The sequence below is a fragment of the Rhinichthys klamathensis genome, unplaced genomic scaffold (assembly GCF_029890125.1).
Source record: "Rhinichthys klamathensis goyatoka isolate OS25496 unplaced genomic scaffold, OSU_Roscu_1.1 h1tg000619l_1, whole genome shotgun sequence".
In the NCBI taxonomy this organism is placed as follows: Eukaryota; Metazoa; Chordata; class Actinopteri; order Cypriniformes; family Leuciscidae; genus Rhinichthys; species Rhinichthys klamathensis.
In genome coordinates, this window is record NW_026607071.1 from 181,255 (window position 1) to 200,099 (window position 18,845).

The following is an 18,845-nucleotide window of genomic DNA, read 5'->3' on the forward strand; positions in this document are numbered from 1 at the left end:
ATGGCATGAAAGCAGGGCTGTGAGGGATAGACATATGTTGAACTGTTATTTCATGTGTTTTGGATTGTTCTGCTGAATAAACACAAATAATCTTTCCAGTAGACAAAAAAAAAAGACAATATATGCTGTGGAAATTTATAAGTGATCTAGGAGATTTATAGCTACAGATTTTTACAGCGGATGCCATTGAAAACATGGTAAGTCTATTCACTGATATGAATTAGTTTTTTTTAACTATTAGTATTCCTTTAACTATTAGTATTCCTTGAATAAACATAAAATATTGCTCTGAATGAGGTCTATGCAGCAATAATCACTATGCCATGTGCTTGCTCCTGTCCTGTCCTCTCCTGTGTAATTATTATTAAGCTCTTACTCCCCCTAGTGGTTACATAGTTTTTTGACGCATCCTCCTCTAAAGGTTGTGCAAAACTAGATTTCTAAGAAATATAAAAAGCTGACGCGCTTGGCTTTTCATTCACAGATCATCTTTAAATACTAGGTGTCAACAGCAAAAGTAGCATGAAGTCAGGCATATCTGGGCTTATGTCAGATAACCTAACTGTTAACCCTTGGGCCGTATTTTTGGTTTTATCTCACCACTAGAGTTTCCGGCAGGCTACGTTTTGTCATTATGCAAATGAAGGGGCCGTTCAGAGGCGGTAACTTCGACAGTCATTCCCCGACGCATCTTCGTGTCGGTGCATATAAGCCTCAGTCAAACTTTGAAATTTACCCACCACGTTTATAAACGGAGCTCCAATTGAAAAAACAAACAAAACAAAACAAAACAAAAAAAACTTTGGAAACACGGATTATGATTCGAAGCGCTGTTTTCCTCTGCCTCTGTCTATCTCTCAAGAAAGGTAAAATGTACTTTTTTAATGTTCTTCTTTCTCGTTGTTTTACGATTATAAGAAAACACTCAATATTGTATTAGCCTATGCTATATTAAGCAGGCTATTAGGCTATTTAACAAACAGCTGATAAGGACAGATCGCTGATGTTCTTGGTTACCAAGTGGTGCTCACTGCGGACTGCTATAGACAAATAACGTCCAGCTCCCCATCTCTGGTCGTCATGGGTGGAACTTTTTTTCTAGTCCTGGTTAGCGTCTCCCCGTCTAATGTAATTTTTTGGCGGAGCGTGGATTTGGAGAAACTGGAGAAGTGTCTCCAATAGTGTGCTGCTGCTGTGCTGGGAGCCCGTGACTTTATAACATCATCTTGGGTTTGTTTACTGGACTCCTGAATAACCAGTTCAGGCTGAGAAAATATCAGGCTTCACTTGGCAGAATATACTTATTGATTGTAAAAGGTTTATTATTTGAAGAGTTCAGATACAAAAGCCTCTAAGTGCCATTTGAAATTTTCTTCTAGAATGATAATTTGTATCAAGCTTGTATATTTAAGTGCAGTAATTTCACTTAAATGGCAATGAAGATTACCTATTAATTGTCATTTAAGTGAAATTACTGAACTTAAATATACAAGCTTGATAAAAATTATCATTCTAGAAGAAAATTTCAAATGGCACTTAGAGGCTTTTGCATCTGAACTCTTCATTTATTAAAATGTTTTTCACTGGTAAGATGCGTTTTTGATAAGATCACAAGGTTTATTATTATTATTTTTTATCTGTTTTTCACTGTAAGATGCGTTTTTGATAAGATCACAAGCGTTTTTGATAAGAGCACAAGCGTTTTTGATAAGAGCACAAGCGTTTTTGATAAGATCACAAGCGTTTTTGATAAGAGCACAAGCGTTTTTGATAAGAGCACAAGCGTTTTTGATAAGAGCACAAGCGTTTTTGATAAGAGCACAAGCGTTTTTGATAAGAGCACAAGCGTTTTTGATAAGAGCACAAGCGTTTTTGATAAGATCACAAGCGTTTTTGATAAGAGCACAAGCGTTTTTGATAAGAGCACAAGCGTTTTTGATAAGAGCACAAGCGTTTTTGATAAGAGCACAAGCGTTTTTGATAAGATCACAAGCGTTTTTGATAAGAGCACAAGCGTTTTTGATAAGAGCACAAGCGTTTTTGATAAGAGCACAAGCGTTTTTGATAAGATCACAAGCGTTTTTGATAAGAGCACAAGCTTTTTGATAAGAGCACAAGCGTTTTTGATAAGAGCACAAGCGTTTTTGATAAGATCACAAGCGTTTTTGATAAGAGCACAAGCGTTTTTGATAAGAGCACAAGCGTTTTTGATAAGATCACAAGCGTTTTTGATAAGAGCACAAGCGTTTTTGATAAGAGCACAAGCGTTTTTGATAAGAGCACAAGCGTTTTTGATAAGAGCACAAGCGTTTTTGATAAGAGCACAAGCGTTTTTGATAAGAGCACAAGCTTTTTGATAAGAGCACAAGCTTTTTGATAAGAGCACAAGCGTTTTTGATAAGAGCACAAGCGTTTTTGATAAGAGCACAAGCGTTTTTGATAAGAGCACAAGCGTTTTTGATAAGAGCACAAGCGTTTTTGATAAGATCACAAGCGTTTTTGATAAGAGCACAAGCTTTTTGATAAGAGCACAAGCGTTTTTGATAAGAGCACAAGCGTTTTTGATAAGATCACAAGCGTTTTTGATAAGAGCACAAGCGTTTTTGATAAGATCACAAGCGTTTTTGATAAGAGCACAAGCGTTTTTGATAAGAGCACAAGCGTTTTTGATAAGAGCACAAGCGTTTTTGATAAGAGCACAAGCGTTTTTGATAAGAGCACAAGCGTTTTTGATAAGAGCACAAGCGTTTTTGATAAGAGCACAAGCGTTTTTGATAAGAGCACAAGCGTTTTTGATAAGAGCACAAGCGTTTTTGATAAGAGCACAAGCGTTTTTGATAAGAGCACAAGCGTTTTTGATAAGATCACAAGCGTTTTTGATAAGAGCACAAGCGTTTTTGATAAGATCACAAGCGTTCAGTGCTAAGTGCAGGCACAACGGAATCTAAAGAAGTTTTACCACATATGAATTTTTTCTTTAGCCACATTCTACTTCTCTCTTTGAGACTGCCTGATACCTGGTTGGTCTCTATCATTACTTTGCTTGACAAATTTTCAAAACCTCTGATTGTTAGTGCAAACAAATGTAAGGGTGGATTTCCTGCAGGGGTTCAAGCTGCAAGACTGCCGAATGACTAAAGAAACGTTATCAGCAAGATGGTAGAAAACTGTACATTTCTTGTCTATTCCACCCACTGCCACTTATACCAACGACGGAAATAAGCGCAGTTATAATAGCTTAAAATGTGGGAGAGCGTTGCTATAGAGAGTGACAGTATTGTATTGCAATTTGTAACACTTCAAAGTCAATACCAAATCAAAACTAGTTAGCACATTAGTTGTAATTGAAAAGGTTTAATGACAAAATATGGTTATGGTTACACTTAAAATAGTTACAAAATAGATGTATGAGATGATGATAACTTATACCAATAATCTTACCCAGCATGAAAAATGTTACAAGACAGAGAGAGAGAGAGAGAGAGAGAGAGAGAGAGAGAGAGAGAGAGAGAGAGGGAGAGGAAGTAAAGAGAGAGAGCCCCAATTACCCAGAGAAGAAGAGAGCTGGAGCATCCAAAGAGCAGAGCATACAAACAGACAGAGCAACAGTTTTAACCTTCCTTTATCCCTTCCGTGACCATGTGACTAAAACCCAAATGTGAGACATTCAAACTGACCAATCAGATACTTACAACTTCCCCCATTGTTTTAAAGGTGTGACAATTCATTGACCCCCAAAGTACAAACATTTTGGCCTACAGGCCTTGATCACTACACTCTGTGTCTTTGGAAACTCCAAATGGTCCTTGTGGTTGAAAGAAGGGGTGGAACACAGTAAAGCATATGTCTTTGTTCATTTCAAATGTCTTGGATTATTTTCAATCCTACACAAACGAATCCATAGCTCTCTGGGTAGTTGCAAGGGCATTTTAAAGAGAGATATTGCTTTGTCTATTTTGAATCCCCCTCCACATTAATATGATTTGAATCATCATTTAATATTTATCCACTGTTGATCTCTCATATCACAGAATGATAAAGGAATTTGTTTGTTTGACATTTTAGGTAACTTGGTGTTTGTATCTCACTGGTTAGTTTTTTTTCTTCATGGCGAGACATCAGATACCTTGCAGATAGTTTTGTACTTTCTGTTTTACCATAATGGAGACTGAGTGATTATTGAGTTTTACTAAATGCATCACAGAATAAAATAAACAAACTGCACTGAAGAAAGTGATGTTGTGTCAGAGTTAACATTGTCATAGTATACAGTAGATTGGGTGTACATTTGTAATGCAAGAGGCTGTTCTTGAAAGAGTAGCCTAGATGTCAAGGGAAATGTTTTCTCTTACATTAGCTTATTTTTTCATCTTGACTACTCCTGTTTATCTCATACATTAAATCTTGATTCATGTAAAATTACTAACTTCAGCCAATAATTGATGAGCAAATGTATAATGAATATCTTGCAAATATATATATTTTTCCTAAACATAAGACTTACAAATATTTTCTAAATCAGTTTCAGGTGTGTTTGGTGATCCAGCTGAAGTGAAGTCAGTGTCAGTGACTGAGGGAGATTCTGTCTCTCTAAACACTGATGTTCAAGTACAGAGAGATGATCAGATACTGTGGATGTTTGGGCGTAATGACACTCGTATTGCTGAAATCCACAGACAGAACATCTCTTATTATGATCAAATTGAGAAGTTCAAACACCGGCTTCAGATGGACAATGAAACTGGATCTCTGACCATCAGAAACATCTCAAAGGCACATGCTGGACTTTATAAACTAGAGATCATCGGGAGCTCAGGGTCAAATATGAAGCATTTCAATATTTCTATTTATGGTGAGATGACGATTTTAATACATTATGCACACCCACATCATATTCATGTCATGGCATCTTGTTCTGATTATTCATAATGACTTTTAGTTTATTTTGATCAGCATTGTTATTCAATTATTGACTGTATAATTTCAGTTAATAGAGAAAAAGTATATTTCAAATTTTACCTGCCTGTCTTTATTACTGTTCACTTTATGAATGGGAGTCGCTATAAGTGCAAATGAAGGAAGACGCACAGTTACGCTGTTTAGATGCTTTTTGTTGTAGATACTTTTTGTATACATAGAAACAATTAGCACCTTGATTACATTTAGTGTAAATAGCGATACAGTTGATGCTTCTTACACAAAATGTAAATAAAAATAATACGCTAATTTTTTTATGGCTATAATCTGGGTGAATAATATAAGACACTCTTATAATCAGTGTCTTAAAACACTGCACATACTGTACATTTTATTATTTAATATACAAAACAATCATACAAACATGTTTGTTTTGCATATTTATATACTTTACTGTAATATCTACTTTTCCCCCTTTCTAAATTGTATTGAATTATAATTATATATTGCACTACTGTTGAATGCCTGAGCCTCAACCAAATGCATTTCAATGTACAAATTGTCTTTGACATTTGTATGACGAATAAACAAACTTGACTTGACTTGAAGTTTGCAATAGCCAACACTGCTTTTAAATAAAAAAACAGCATCTTTTATTGTTTGTACTTCTTTCCAGATCGTCTTCCTTTTCCTGTCATCACCAGCAACTGTTCTTCATCATCATCATCATCAAAGTCCAGATGTTCATTGGTGTGTTCAGTGTTGAATGTGAGTGATGTGACTCTCTCCTGGTACGCAGGAATCAGTGTATTGTCCAGCATCAGTGTGTGTGATCTCAGCATCAGTCTCTCTCTACCTCTGGATGTGGAATATCAGGATAACAACACATACAGCTGTGTGATCAACAATCCTGTCAGAAACCAGACCACACATCTGGACATCACACAACTCTGTCACACATGTGAAGGTACTTCAGTATTAGGGGATTTCACACATGTTTGGTATCGTAGTGCACTTTTTTCATGCTGTTTTGAACTAAACTGGCAGTGTGAGAGTCCATAATTAATCCTATTAATAATGTCCTGCTGGTTTGAAGTAATTGAACTCGCATTGTCTCACACACATTTGAGAGGGTTTCCCAGAACATAATTTTTTTAAGGCTATATTACCTATAAATGATAAAAATTCATTTGAGTACCATTTTCATTTTGTACAAAGGCTCATATACTGACAGCAAGAGAGTCTTTAATAAACTTCACAGATGCTCGTGTATATGCGCATCAGACAGACGCAAAGTTGCTGTTTTGTTTTATAAAGTAACTTTAAACATTTTTAAAGCACATACTGTATAGCATCCCTAATGTTTTACAGATGTTAAGATAAAACATTTTTTAAATAACATTTTTAGAAAATTATTATAACATTATTAATGTTTGATATGTGTTCTAATGATGTCGAGGGGAACATTCTTAGGACAACATTTTCGGAACACCCATTTTGTACTTGATAAATGTTAATGTTCTTGGAATAAACATTCAAAGATTGTTATATTGTGAGTAAAAATAAGTTAGGAGAATGTTGTTGTACTAACATTACATAACGTTTTAAATAACATTCTAATCACGTTTCAGAAACATTATAAATCACTGTTTCCACAATGTTTTTAAAACATAAATTTATTAGCTGGTAAATATCTTAAATTTGGAGGACAACAATGAGCAAGATTTGGAATATGTTTTTTCAATACAGAAAATATTTTTATCTAGATATTAATCATAGAAATAATGTACAGATGAATTGATTATCAAAATTTTTAGTTGCATTTGTTAAGATAATATTTCCTATCAGATCTGCTGTTTTCATCTTTGTTGAGACTAACAGTAGATTAATGACTGTGTTTTATCATTGTAGAATCCAGCCAAACTCCATTCCTCCTTGTATCGCTGTTGTTGTTGTTGTTGCTGCTGGTCGTCGCAGTTTTAGTCGTGTTGTTCTTCTGTCGCCGCAGGAAATACACACAAGCGAAACAAGACGGCAAGTATTACACACAACAGGAAAATGTATATTTTATTGCAAAAGTAGTTCTCAGAAATGCCAACAAATCCTGTAACCACCATTTCAGTATTATAAATGTTTATTTTATTTTATATATATATATATTGTCATTAACAGCTCATACTAATGAAGAAGTTGATTATACTGATGTGACATTCGTTAAACACACCGCTTAACGAATTGTTATTCTCTGCACTAACTCTCTTTTATGAAAGCTTGCGTAGCTAGAACAGTTTATTTGTTTGTCTACTTATAAAATATATAAATTAGGTTGTATAATGAAACACACACACATCATACACAATTTTAAAAAAAAATCTGTGTAATTGTTCATAATGAGCTTGCTTTTCTTTTGTGAATTGAGTAATGAAATCATCCCTATAAAGTGCATTTCATTACAGGAGGCTGATGGATGGGATCAGACGGTGTATTCAGAAGTCGCTTTAAGAAGATGATCATCATTCAGACTATTATCATACAGATCAGTTTATTACAGCACATCATGTTGAGGTTTATGTAACAAAGCTCAAAATGATCAAAAAGTGTGAATGTGTCCCAGGACTCTCAATGCTGGGTTGTGTCAGTAAGGGCATCATCTTGCATAAAACCTGTGCCAAATCAAATGTGTGTGTGTGAAGCGGACCCTGCAAACACTATGATCACAACTTGTTATGATAAAACTTGTTGTTTCATTGATATGTGAATATGACACTTTTATTGAGATTAAGTTATTATTATTCCGAAAGAAGGATGTTATGGTTTGTTTATTTGACAGGAAATAAACTCTTATTCTGAAACATTCTTTCTGTACTGATTATGTTATTATGATATATCCCCCACTTAAGAGTCAGACTTGTAACTCGAAGGTCGCAGGTTCGAGTCTCTGTACCGGCAAATGTAGGTGGGGGGGGAGTGAATGAACAGCGCTCTCTTCCACTCTTATTATCTTGAGGCACCAAACCCCCAATCGCTCCCAGGGAGCAGCAGCAAAAAAAGTGGCTTCCGGGTGTGACTTCAATACTCACTGCTGTGTGAACTTGAATTGTGAAATGCAGAGCACAAATTCCAAGTTCCAAACTTGGCTACATGTCCCTTTTTCACTTTCTGCCTTGTTCTTGGTTTGTTGCACAGGGCGTGCACTCTTAAATAAGGAGACGTAGCCTAGAGTGAGTAACAAACAAAACTTGAAGCTTTACTCTCAAACGTGCTGAAGGATTCACATGTAACATTTGATTGGCACCAAGCCATCTTTGTTTATTGATGAGTGGTGGCAGAAAGGCATATATTCACTAACTCATGTTAATTTTGGGAATATACTGAGCCATTATGCTTTTTGTGGTAAATACAATCTAAGCTGCTCCTCTAAAGATCGCAAAATGAGCATGACGGTAGCGAATGTTTGGTCTTTACTTTGTTATAATTGTGATTTTTTTAAAAATATTTAGATATGAATCCAACTTGTGAAAAGATATATTTCGGTTAGTCAAATAGCAAATAGCATATAGTGGAGCTCTATTAGCCATCTAGTTGTTAAAGTGATTTGTTTTATTTTAAAACTGCATTTTCCAAAAATCTTACATTAAACCAGGTCAAATTATCCATGTTATCCCCATGAATGAAAGTTAGAAATCTGGGTCTTTTATAAAGTGAATTTTACATAAAAAGCAGTTTTTTGTAAAAAGCCTATTTAAAGAAATATTTATTTATAGAAATTTAAAAGATATCATAAATCCTTCAAAAACTGCAGAAATGTTGAGTAAAAACATTAATAAACAGATTAAAATTACATTTGTTAAAAAAAACGTATTTAATTGATATTTTTTACGATTTATTTTAAATGTAATAAATCTAAAAAGAGATTTAAAATAAATTAAATAATGAATCTTCAATCTAATTATCTCAATCCATTATTTTATACCTTTGTACTAAAAGAGTGAATTTAAACAGAGAAAGGCAGATTTTGGCTAACAAATAAAAACAATGGCAATAAAAAATTATATGTATAACAAAGTATACCCCTCTACAAACATGACAACCTGAGACCAAACACATTAAACGTTTAAAAAAAATGACACTACTAAGAACATGAAACAAATGTAACATTTTAGTGAAGAAAATACATTTGTTCAGGGTTTTTTTCCCCACTTTTTAAAACATTTTCTAGTGAGAAGGCATGTGTAGCGGTTCAGAGTCGACTTTTTCTTTTGAGATAAAATAACTTTATTTATATGATGCACTTTCAGCTTTACAACTTAGTAGACAAACAAGCAGACTGTTTACATTCACATACAGCTACATTTTCCAAACATGTTCCTAATGGTACACCAATAGTGCACATTTTCTCTAACCTGACCCATGCATTCCTGGTCTTGGAGTCTGTAATATATCAAGCTGATGATTCAGGTGTGTTTGATTAGGAGCTAGATGTAGTGTGCCTACAATAATAGGTTTGGGAATTGGGAAACTGGCTGCCTATAAGGAATTTTGAAGGAGGGACAAGAGAGATACTCTTGAGTCCGCATCTTCTTTTTTCATTCTGTTGGGCAGAGCAAACAGTGCCCTCTTGACCTAGCTATTGGTGAAAGGCAACTTGCCATTGTGTTAAAAGTAAACGTTAGTATAGACCGAGTGAGCTGTTTCTACTGAATGTGCAGGTTCTTCGTGTTAATAAGGATGATGCTCAAAGCTGTTTCCCTTTGCCTCTGCCTATCGCTCAAAACAGGTAAACTGCACTTTTAGCGTGTTGTTAAAAGTACAATATACGAATTTTGTATCAAAATATCCAAAAATCACTTGCACAGTGTTATATATTTCTTTCAATTGTGTACTTCCATTATCCAAAATGTTTCCAACAATTTTTTAATTCAGAGAAATTCACAATTTAAAAAAAGTGCCTGTTCCTGTTCACTTGTCGTCTGTCAATGACGTAATATCCGCGTTATCCCTGGTTTCCGCTTGTACTGCCATGACCATGGCGACAGACGTGGACTCGTTCAAACATTATGGACCATGGCAAGCAGACTTTGGGACAAAAGGAGAACTAAAACGAGGATCAATATCAGCATTGCGTTTTCGAGATACGAGAGCTCCACGTCCACGACTAAATTCGACTTGACAGAGACGCCACTCTTACATAGGCTACTTTATTAGATAGGTGAGCAAATGTACATAAAACAATGTTACATAGCTCAACATGATGAAATGTTATTATAATGTTGATCTAGCTTACTGCTAGTCTCATACAGAAAACAAACTAACACATAGAATAACACAACTTTCAACACACTCAAATGCAGTTTAGTATGATAGTGTAACGGTAGACAGCGAAGTGAAACAGCGCTGCATTACCTCACAAGTTTAATTCGTCAAATAAACTGACCTGTGTGAATTGTAATTCAGCAATTGCGTGTAGTTTGGTAGAATGAAATGTCCTTAGGCTATTTCATATCAATTTGGTTTGTGTTATGTGTAAAGTATACAGATGCAGAAAAGTGGCTAGATATTAATGTATGCACTTATGTTGCAGATTTAGATCTTCTGCTTTTTGAAAGATACTCAAGTATCGCAATAGTTGGAATGTGATGCCTGTTAATAGGCATCTTGGAGATGTAGGCCTATGTTTGCAAATTCTAGCATATAGTGGTTTGTCAAATTCTGTCTTTATATTCTGTACTTCTCTCTTTGAGACTGTCTGCTGCCTGCTTGGTCCCAATCACTACTATGATTGACACAGTTGCTAAATTTGTGATTGTTAGTGCAAGCAAACTTAACACGAAAGGGAATTCTGGATAGTTGCTGGACTTCTAAGCATTCTACGTATTTGCTAGACAGTTGTTCTGGGTGGTTGCCAGGCCATTGCTAGATGTAGACATAGATTGCTTTGCTAAGTTTGTCAAGTTATCATAATTGTTCATTTAATTTGAATTATTGTATTCATTTCGAGCGCGCAAATCACAAAATAACAAAGGAATGTGTTTGTTGAACAGATCAGGTCACTTGGTGTTTGTATCTAACCTGAATAGCCTTTTTTTAATGACTTGACATTTGATACCTTGCAGAGAGTTTTGCACATTTAACCACATTGGTGATATTGAGTTTTACTGAAAGCATTAGGCAAGGCAAATTTATTTATATAGCATATTTCATACACAGGTGATTCAAAGTGCTTTAAATAAAACTGATTTAAAAATAGTAATTAAAACAAAAAATGTTAAATACAATAAAAATAAGCAAAATATTATATTACATTACAATCATTAAACACAATGATAAACTTTGAAATGGCATTATGACCCCTTTAAGATGGAGGGCATCATATTAGTAGATTTCTGTCACTCCAGAAGAGATTGAAGGTGTGGCCCTCTCTGTTTGCAAGTGTTGTTGAGACATGTATTTAGACTTGTCAGCTGAGAAAACCTGTTTGTCCCATGGGCTGGGAGTGATCCACTAAAAAAAACACTGAGGCTTTATTTTGAAAATGTCCTCAAATTCTCTGATGTTCTTTCCAAATGTCCTTTTTGTCCACATGTAAAATAACTTAAGTGACCGACTGATGGTTTGTCAGTGCTGTGAAGTCAGTATGCTCTCCTGTCTGTTCTGATTTGGGTGTCTGTTTCGAGAACAATCCATTGTAAAAGTTTGTGATATTAGTGCAGCAAATTGAGCCAACAAAAGTTACGGTGGCTGACAGGAGAAGATGTGATCATCTGAGAAAGCAGAGAGTAGCCAGTTAAGGGTTTCTTTACAAAGATAAAATTAAGAAATTATAGCCTACCTAATTATTCACTAAAACAATGTTATTACGAATATTATTGTTACTTGGTCATCATTGTGTCAGTGTTTTATTCGCTGACTAGCTTCTTTGCATGAAGAACAACATAGTGACGAAATGAGTTTGTCCGTTTAGGGCCACTGTAGAAACGTGGTGCAAAAAGGCTATTTCAATGTAAGGGGACTTCAGTCGCCTACTGTTGCTATAGTAACAAACGCACTTTGGGCAGGTTAATATGGAACACATTCTTTCATTCAGTTTAGCAGCATTAACATATATATATAACAACGTGCATGTACTTCAAAGGATAATTTAAATTAAAATGTGTGAGAACAGGTTGTCATCAAGGCTGATTGGGCGTGAGAGACATCTAGTGGTCGATGGGAGAAGTGGGGCATTGTGAAATGGATCAGGTAAAAACCAGGAAAATGCCAATCATTTTGTAAAAGCACTCATCTATTTATTTAGCTTTATTTACCAAATATTAACCTACATAAAATGTTCACATTTTCAGAAAAAAATACAAATAATTAATTAGAAAATGAATGGTTCTTCTAACTAGAGATTTACTTACCATAGAAAGTACCCTTACGAAAAAGAAGTATACTTCAAGTTCGTTTTATGAAGTATACTTAAGTGATGTTCAAGTATATTTTTAAGTATACATTACATAGTAAGTATACTAATGTCAATAGGTACTAGTAGTAAACTTGTAAGTGTACTATTTTAATACCGCTTGGGACTAAATTGGCCCACTTGTAGTATATAAAAGTATATGTTAAGTGTACTATAAGTGTAACATTAGTAAACCTTAAGTGCACAACTAGTTCATAATTACGTTTCTCATTTGTACTGCAAGTGAACTTATGGGTATAATAGTTACTATTTTAATACTTGTAGAACATTTTTAGTTTATGAGAGTACACTTCGAAGTATACTCTCGGTAAACTACTAGTTTAGTAGTTTTATACTGCAAGTATACTTGCAAGTTTTCTTTTAGTGTACTCTTCAGTAAACTACTTGAACTACAAGTTTTCTTTAAGTGAACTTAACATCATACTTATAGTTGACTATTTATATATTATTTTTGCACTTGCAGTAGGCCTATACTACTATGTTCAAATGGTATTTTTTATACTTGAAAAAATACATTTAACTGTATGCCTACTTTAATTTTTTTTTTAAATAGCTTAATGCATCCTTTTTAATCAACGCTTGAATGTTGGAAAGTTTCACAAAGAAAGGCAACATTTTAAACAAAAAAGTTGAGAAAATCTCATTTATGTCAAAGACATAAATCTATATCCTTGATTTATGGAATCCTTGATCAGATTCAGAACGATGATGAAAACACAGATGGAGTAGATCGAGTCCAACACCCCCACAGCTTCACAGTCGTTTTCTCTTCATGGGTTACTTACGCTTCATTTCATTTGGAAACATTAAGCAGTTTTGATTTACACACTGTTTAATGTTGATGATCACATTATTTTACATCTGAGTGAGCAATCTTCTATCACTTGTTTCAGCTTCTTCTTCTCCTGTGTTTTGATCCGGAGATTCATACTAGAAGATGTGTCATAACGTCCCCTACCGTATAACAGTGAAAAAATGGATAGCTGGAAAATTCAGTCAATGAAAAAAGTAAAGTAGAATTAAAGTAAATTCCTGTACACTACCAATGGATTAGCCTACACACAAATTCAGATACTCAGAATTAGAAAGATATCTGTTTTATATCAATAATTTAATCAATATAAAAACATTTTTTAAGTTTCATAAGACTGTATATGACACATATAAACGATGTAAAACAAAAAAGTATATTTAATAGGCCACTCGATCAAAATAGTAAACACAAGTACAAGCCAAGAATACTTAAAATACTTCATTATACTTTTAAGTATCTCGTTCAACAAGTACAGGCCAAATATACTTAGACTTTTCTGTCAGTATAAGTCAAGTATACAATTTGAGGTATATTTCTGAGAAGTACATAACAAGTAGACTGAAGGTATACTTTCTTATTTTTAGTTTGAAAGAAGTATACTAATAGCACACTTGAATAAACTTCTTTTTCGTAAGGGTAACGTTGAATCTCTTGAGGAAGATACCTCTGAATCTGTGAATCTGTACTTCCTAAAGTCCAGTGTGTTCAGATCTGATGTTTCTGATGGTCAGAGATCCAGTTTGACTGTCCATCTGGAGTCTGTCTCCAAATGTCTCATTACTCTTAAACATATTGATGTTCTGATTGTATATTTCAGCTGCGAGTCTCACAAGGTCCAAACATCCACCGTATCTGATCATCTTTCAATACTTCAGTAAAACCAGTGTTTAGAGTAACAGAATCCCCCTTAGTCACTGACTTCATTTCATCCGTATCAGTGTCAAGCACACACACACACCTGAAGAACACATACAAATATTATAAGACAGAGACATAATATAATCTCATTTCCTGGAGTTTAGTCCTGCACTTCTAAAAGGTAAAACATGCATTTTATTGCATTAGTGTTTAAATAACTGCTCCACATTTGCTGATTAAAAGTGTTAAGAGTTTCTTACCGCTCAGAACAAACAGGATCAGAACACACAGATGAGAAGACATCGTGACAGACACAAACGTCCAGCCGAGAGTCACTTCACACACAGAAGAGCAACTTATGATTAAAGTGTGCAGTTATTTCATAATTAGATTACTAAACCAAAAGCCAACTGGTCTCGCTCTCCAGACGAAGTTCAATATTCTTCATCATCGTCTTAATATTTCAGAAACTTAGTCTCACTGTGTATATGTCACGACGTGTGTTTTTTTTATTATTATTTATCTCTCTGTATGGACTTTTGCACAACTGTTTCCTTATTAGCCTACGACTGAGGCGTTTCCACAGTATTCAAATAACAGACAGTTACAGGTAAAACTATTGTCATAAAGAAAACACTAGTCCCTGGTTCCACAGACTATAGGCTTAACCACTCATTACGGTTACTGTGAGGAGCATACAGAAACAGCTTCATATCACAGAACTCTCATTGGTCTTCTGTCTGACTTCAAATAATTTTTCCACTAAATATGAATTCTGTATCTGTAAAATATTAGCAATAGAGAAAGACACACGGTCGCTCAAACAGGTCACAACAGACAAAACCAAAACAAACTAATAAACAACTCCCAAATGGCACACTTCACACATCTTGTTTTTGAGCAGCTTTCAAAAACACAACGAGAGATTGTTCAAGTGTTTTATTTTATCAAGTGTACAAGCAACACAAGAGAGAATGAGATCACGCAAACTGCAAAAGTGCTCTGGATATCAGGTTAGTAATTTATTTTTAAAAAATAACACATTTCTTTAAGAGACTAGTGTGGAAACTAAGTATGTCATGCGTTTGTTGCTGTGTTTTCTGCTTGCCTCTGAGTCTTGATCCAAGTTGAAGCTCAATACTGCACTCTCATTAAAAAAAAGTACACCTTTGGTACCAATATATACCTTATACTAATTTGAACTCTTTAACAAAACGGTGTACCTTTTGAAAGGGCATTCACAGTGACAGCTTTGTAAAAAATAGGTTCAGAGAGTGTGCTCAAAATGGTAGAGGTCAAAACTGACTCAAATTGCTTTCCAATGCCTTTACCTTCAGTGATTCACTTCACAATAATGAGTCAAGATAAACATCACATTTCTGTTTCATTTTTAAATAGCAAGTGTTCATTTCAACAAAGTGTTTTACTTTCTTCCCTTGCATCCTATTCTTCTTCAATCCAGAAAGGCTAAACAATAGCCTTTACTGTACAGGCGTGAATTTTCATGTCCTTGTAAAAAGTAACGCAAAAGTAACGCATTACTTTCATGATTAACGCAATTAGTTACTTTTTACAGAAGTAACGCAATGTTGTAATGCAATACTTTTAAAAGTAACTTTCCCCAACACTGAATATAGCGCAGCATAGTTTGACATTAAGGGTTTAAAGTCGATCATGTGTTTCCAGTGAAGCTGAACTGACCGTTACGCTCAGAAAAACACATTCAGGCTACAAATGATAACAACTCATTGTATGAATTATATGGAGGTCAATGGGGACCCAAAACTGTTTGGTTACCAACATTCTTCAAAAAATCTTCTGTTGTGTTCCAATCATGAAAAACTCAAAAAAAAATATTAAATAAACCAATTGAAAATTTGTTTGTTTAAAACACCGTTTTGCGCTCAGACTTTTACAGGGAAGTGATTTTGTATGAATTCGATATGCTTGAAAAAAAAAAAAAGGAAACATGAAGGTCCTTGTTCAAACCCCACCCCTAAATATCACTGGGTCATAAGATTGTACATATTCATTTAGGGAACAATTAGCTAAAATGAAATATAAACTAGTTATACGAACTGGCATGAGATTGTTGAATAAGGTTGTGTGTGTAGGCCTATGTGCTCCTGTAATTGTTATAAACCTCATGATCTGACATCAACAAAAAAACAAACTACTTTTTGTTAAGTTTGAATACTTAAACTTGTTTGGCCAGTCACAAAAAATCCAGTAAATTAATCATATCAGATATCATATCTATCATGAGCAGAACCAGAACAATAATTCAACAAATGGTGTAATTCCAGGTAATACTGTTTGCTTAGGGGGTAACCTGGGGGAAAAAGACAGACTTCATTTAGTATACTTCAAGTGTGTTAGTTCAAGTATGATTAGTTAACTTGAAGTGTGCAACTAATTTTGTACAAAGTATATTTTCGTTGTAATTAAACTAGTAAAGCACAACTATAAGTGTATTTGGTGTACTTTTATGTGCTAAATTGGAACAACTTTAAGTTTACTTAGTATACTTTAAGTATGCCTGTGTAGGGACTAATTACATGCTTGATTAGTGATATTAAAGTGTACTTTATTTGTGTTACAAGTACATTACAAACATATCAGTAAAGCAATATACCAGTTTATTATATATTTTTTAAATATATTTTTAGAAAATATACTGAAATAGCCTACAATTATTTAGTGTGTTTGTAAAGTTGTATTGTAAAAATAAATGGGGAAAAGCATGCTAATATACTTTTAATATATTTAAAAAATAGTAAAACATTTTGTTAGTATATTAGCAATATACTATTTAAAAGGTGAATATATTTCAAATACAATAAAGTATAGGCTACTTTTTTTTCATTAGGGTATACTCTACAAAAATCCGGACACAATGTGCTACTGTATTAATTTGACAAAATGTTTACAGTGTATAGGAAGTAGCCTATGTTCTAGTTTTTTGTGGAACAAGTGCTGGTATCTTGTGTATTGTCTGAGAGGAAAGTTTTATTTATTTATTTATTTATTTATTTATTTATTTTTTACACAGTGATATTGTATGTATACGGGTGTTTTCATTTGTGGAAAGGCAGAATAAATGTTAAGTTGTGGGTAAACTATTAATCTTCACATCAGTACATACCAAAAACAAAACAAAAACAAAGCTAAGTTTTGTTTTGCATAAACAGTTCCCGCCTCCGAGCATGTGACCACAAACGCTATACATGCTACAAGTTTTTGGCTTGTTTTGATTGAAGACATTGACCTTACATTATAACTAATTTTACCCGTCTGATGCATGATGCATATCACTCTCCAATAGTTAATAATTTGGGGAAAAGTAATTGGCAATTATTATACTCCTGTTTATATTTGATTATGTTTTGAATAAAGTAAATTTTTAGAAATAGGTTGATATGAAATGCAACAGAGGGTTAAGCACTGAGTTTCATATACTGAAATTGATCCTGAAGTTTGAATGAAAACAATAACCAAATAAATGCGAATGGAGTAGATGTTATAAAAGACAATATTTGTACTTTTTATATTCCATTTTAAGTATGCGTTGGTTTATTGTACTTAAATTGGTTTATAATGGAAATATTCAGGACAAGTTATTTAATAATACATTAGAGTTTGGATTCGGTTTGTTTTATGTGTAGGGATGTCTGGGATGCTTTGAGACACAGATGTTGGTTTCTTAAGCACAGAGACATAAAAGATCTTATTGTTTATATAGATTAAGAACTGTCTCAGTATGCAAAGGTGGCAGAACATAGAAATGAAAGATTGATCAAAATCAGGAATTTACACTGTAAAGTCAACATTAGCTACTGAGGTGAGGTGATCAACTGCAGTCTCATACTTCAAGAATGAAGTATTCATAATATAACATTAAATATATATACATGTATATAGGCCTATTATTATACATGCAATATTAATAATGTTGGCCTATAGATGTACAGATATATAAATATTATCATTATACGTTTATAAACATAGCCTACTTATATTACATATACAGATATATTTCATTTTACTCGTTCCCCCATACATTTTTAATAAGTTTGTGAAAATGTGTTTGGGAGAGTGCACTGGTTCCAGGTGTCTGATTTATATTGAGTTAGGAATGGATTAGATATGTCAATAAGTGTAGATATATTGTTCTGGTTTTGAATGTTATTTTTTATAATGTGATGTATTCTGTAAGAAGATTGTTCCACTGGATAATGACACAAGTAGGCCATAAAAACCAATGAGCCAGATGGGCTACTTGACTTAAACAACTCTTTTGGTCTTATTATTGTTATTGATGTTGTTACATTGAATATTGCCACACTATAATATGTGAATTATATTTATGAGTAAACAGAACACATTTAGCTTTGTCAGTCTTTAATTTTTTTATAGCCTACTCAAAACAGGAGCTGCGCTCTCGGGTTTATGGCTGCTATAACTTTTACCTGCCACAAGATGGCGATGTTATCAACACTTGATGCTTCGAATCTTTTCCCAAACAATCAGAGAAAAGCTTTTTAATATATATATTTTTTTAAATTGTTGTATAACAATCGGATTTCCAGTATTGATATGGTATTTTGATAGGGGGGGGGGGGGGGGGGGGGGCGGGGTCTGCCCTGTGCCTTCTAAAGTCGAGGATGATTTCCTTTGTTTTGGTGGTATTTAGTGTCCTGACCCAATTACAAGTGAGTAAAGGGAAGCCCCCCTTTACTAATTTAGAAGTAGAAGTAGAAAGTTTTTTATTGTCATTGCCCAAGAAATGAACAA

At 34.1% G+C, this 18,845-nt stretch overlaps 1 protein-coding gene across 1 annotated transcript; it reads left to right on the forward strand.

Moving 5' to 3' along the window:
• Nucleotides 1–817: 817 nt before the first annotated feature.
• On the forward strand, nt 818–7,023 carry LOC130076020 (SLAM family member 5-like; the record flags this gene model as incomplete). Its single annotated transcript, XM_056240906.1, has 4 exons — nt 818–866; nt 4,529–4,852; nt 5,594–5,884; nt 6,829–7,023. Coding segments are annotated over exons 1-4 (859 nt in total), but the record flags the coding sequence as incomplete, so codon positions are not given.
• Between the last annotated feature and the right edge of the window lie 11,822 nt (nt 7,024–18,845).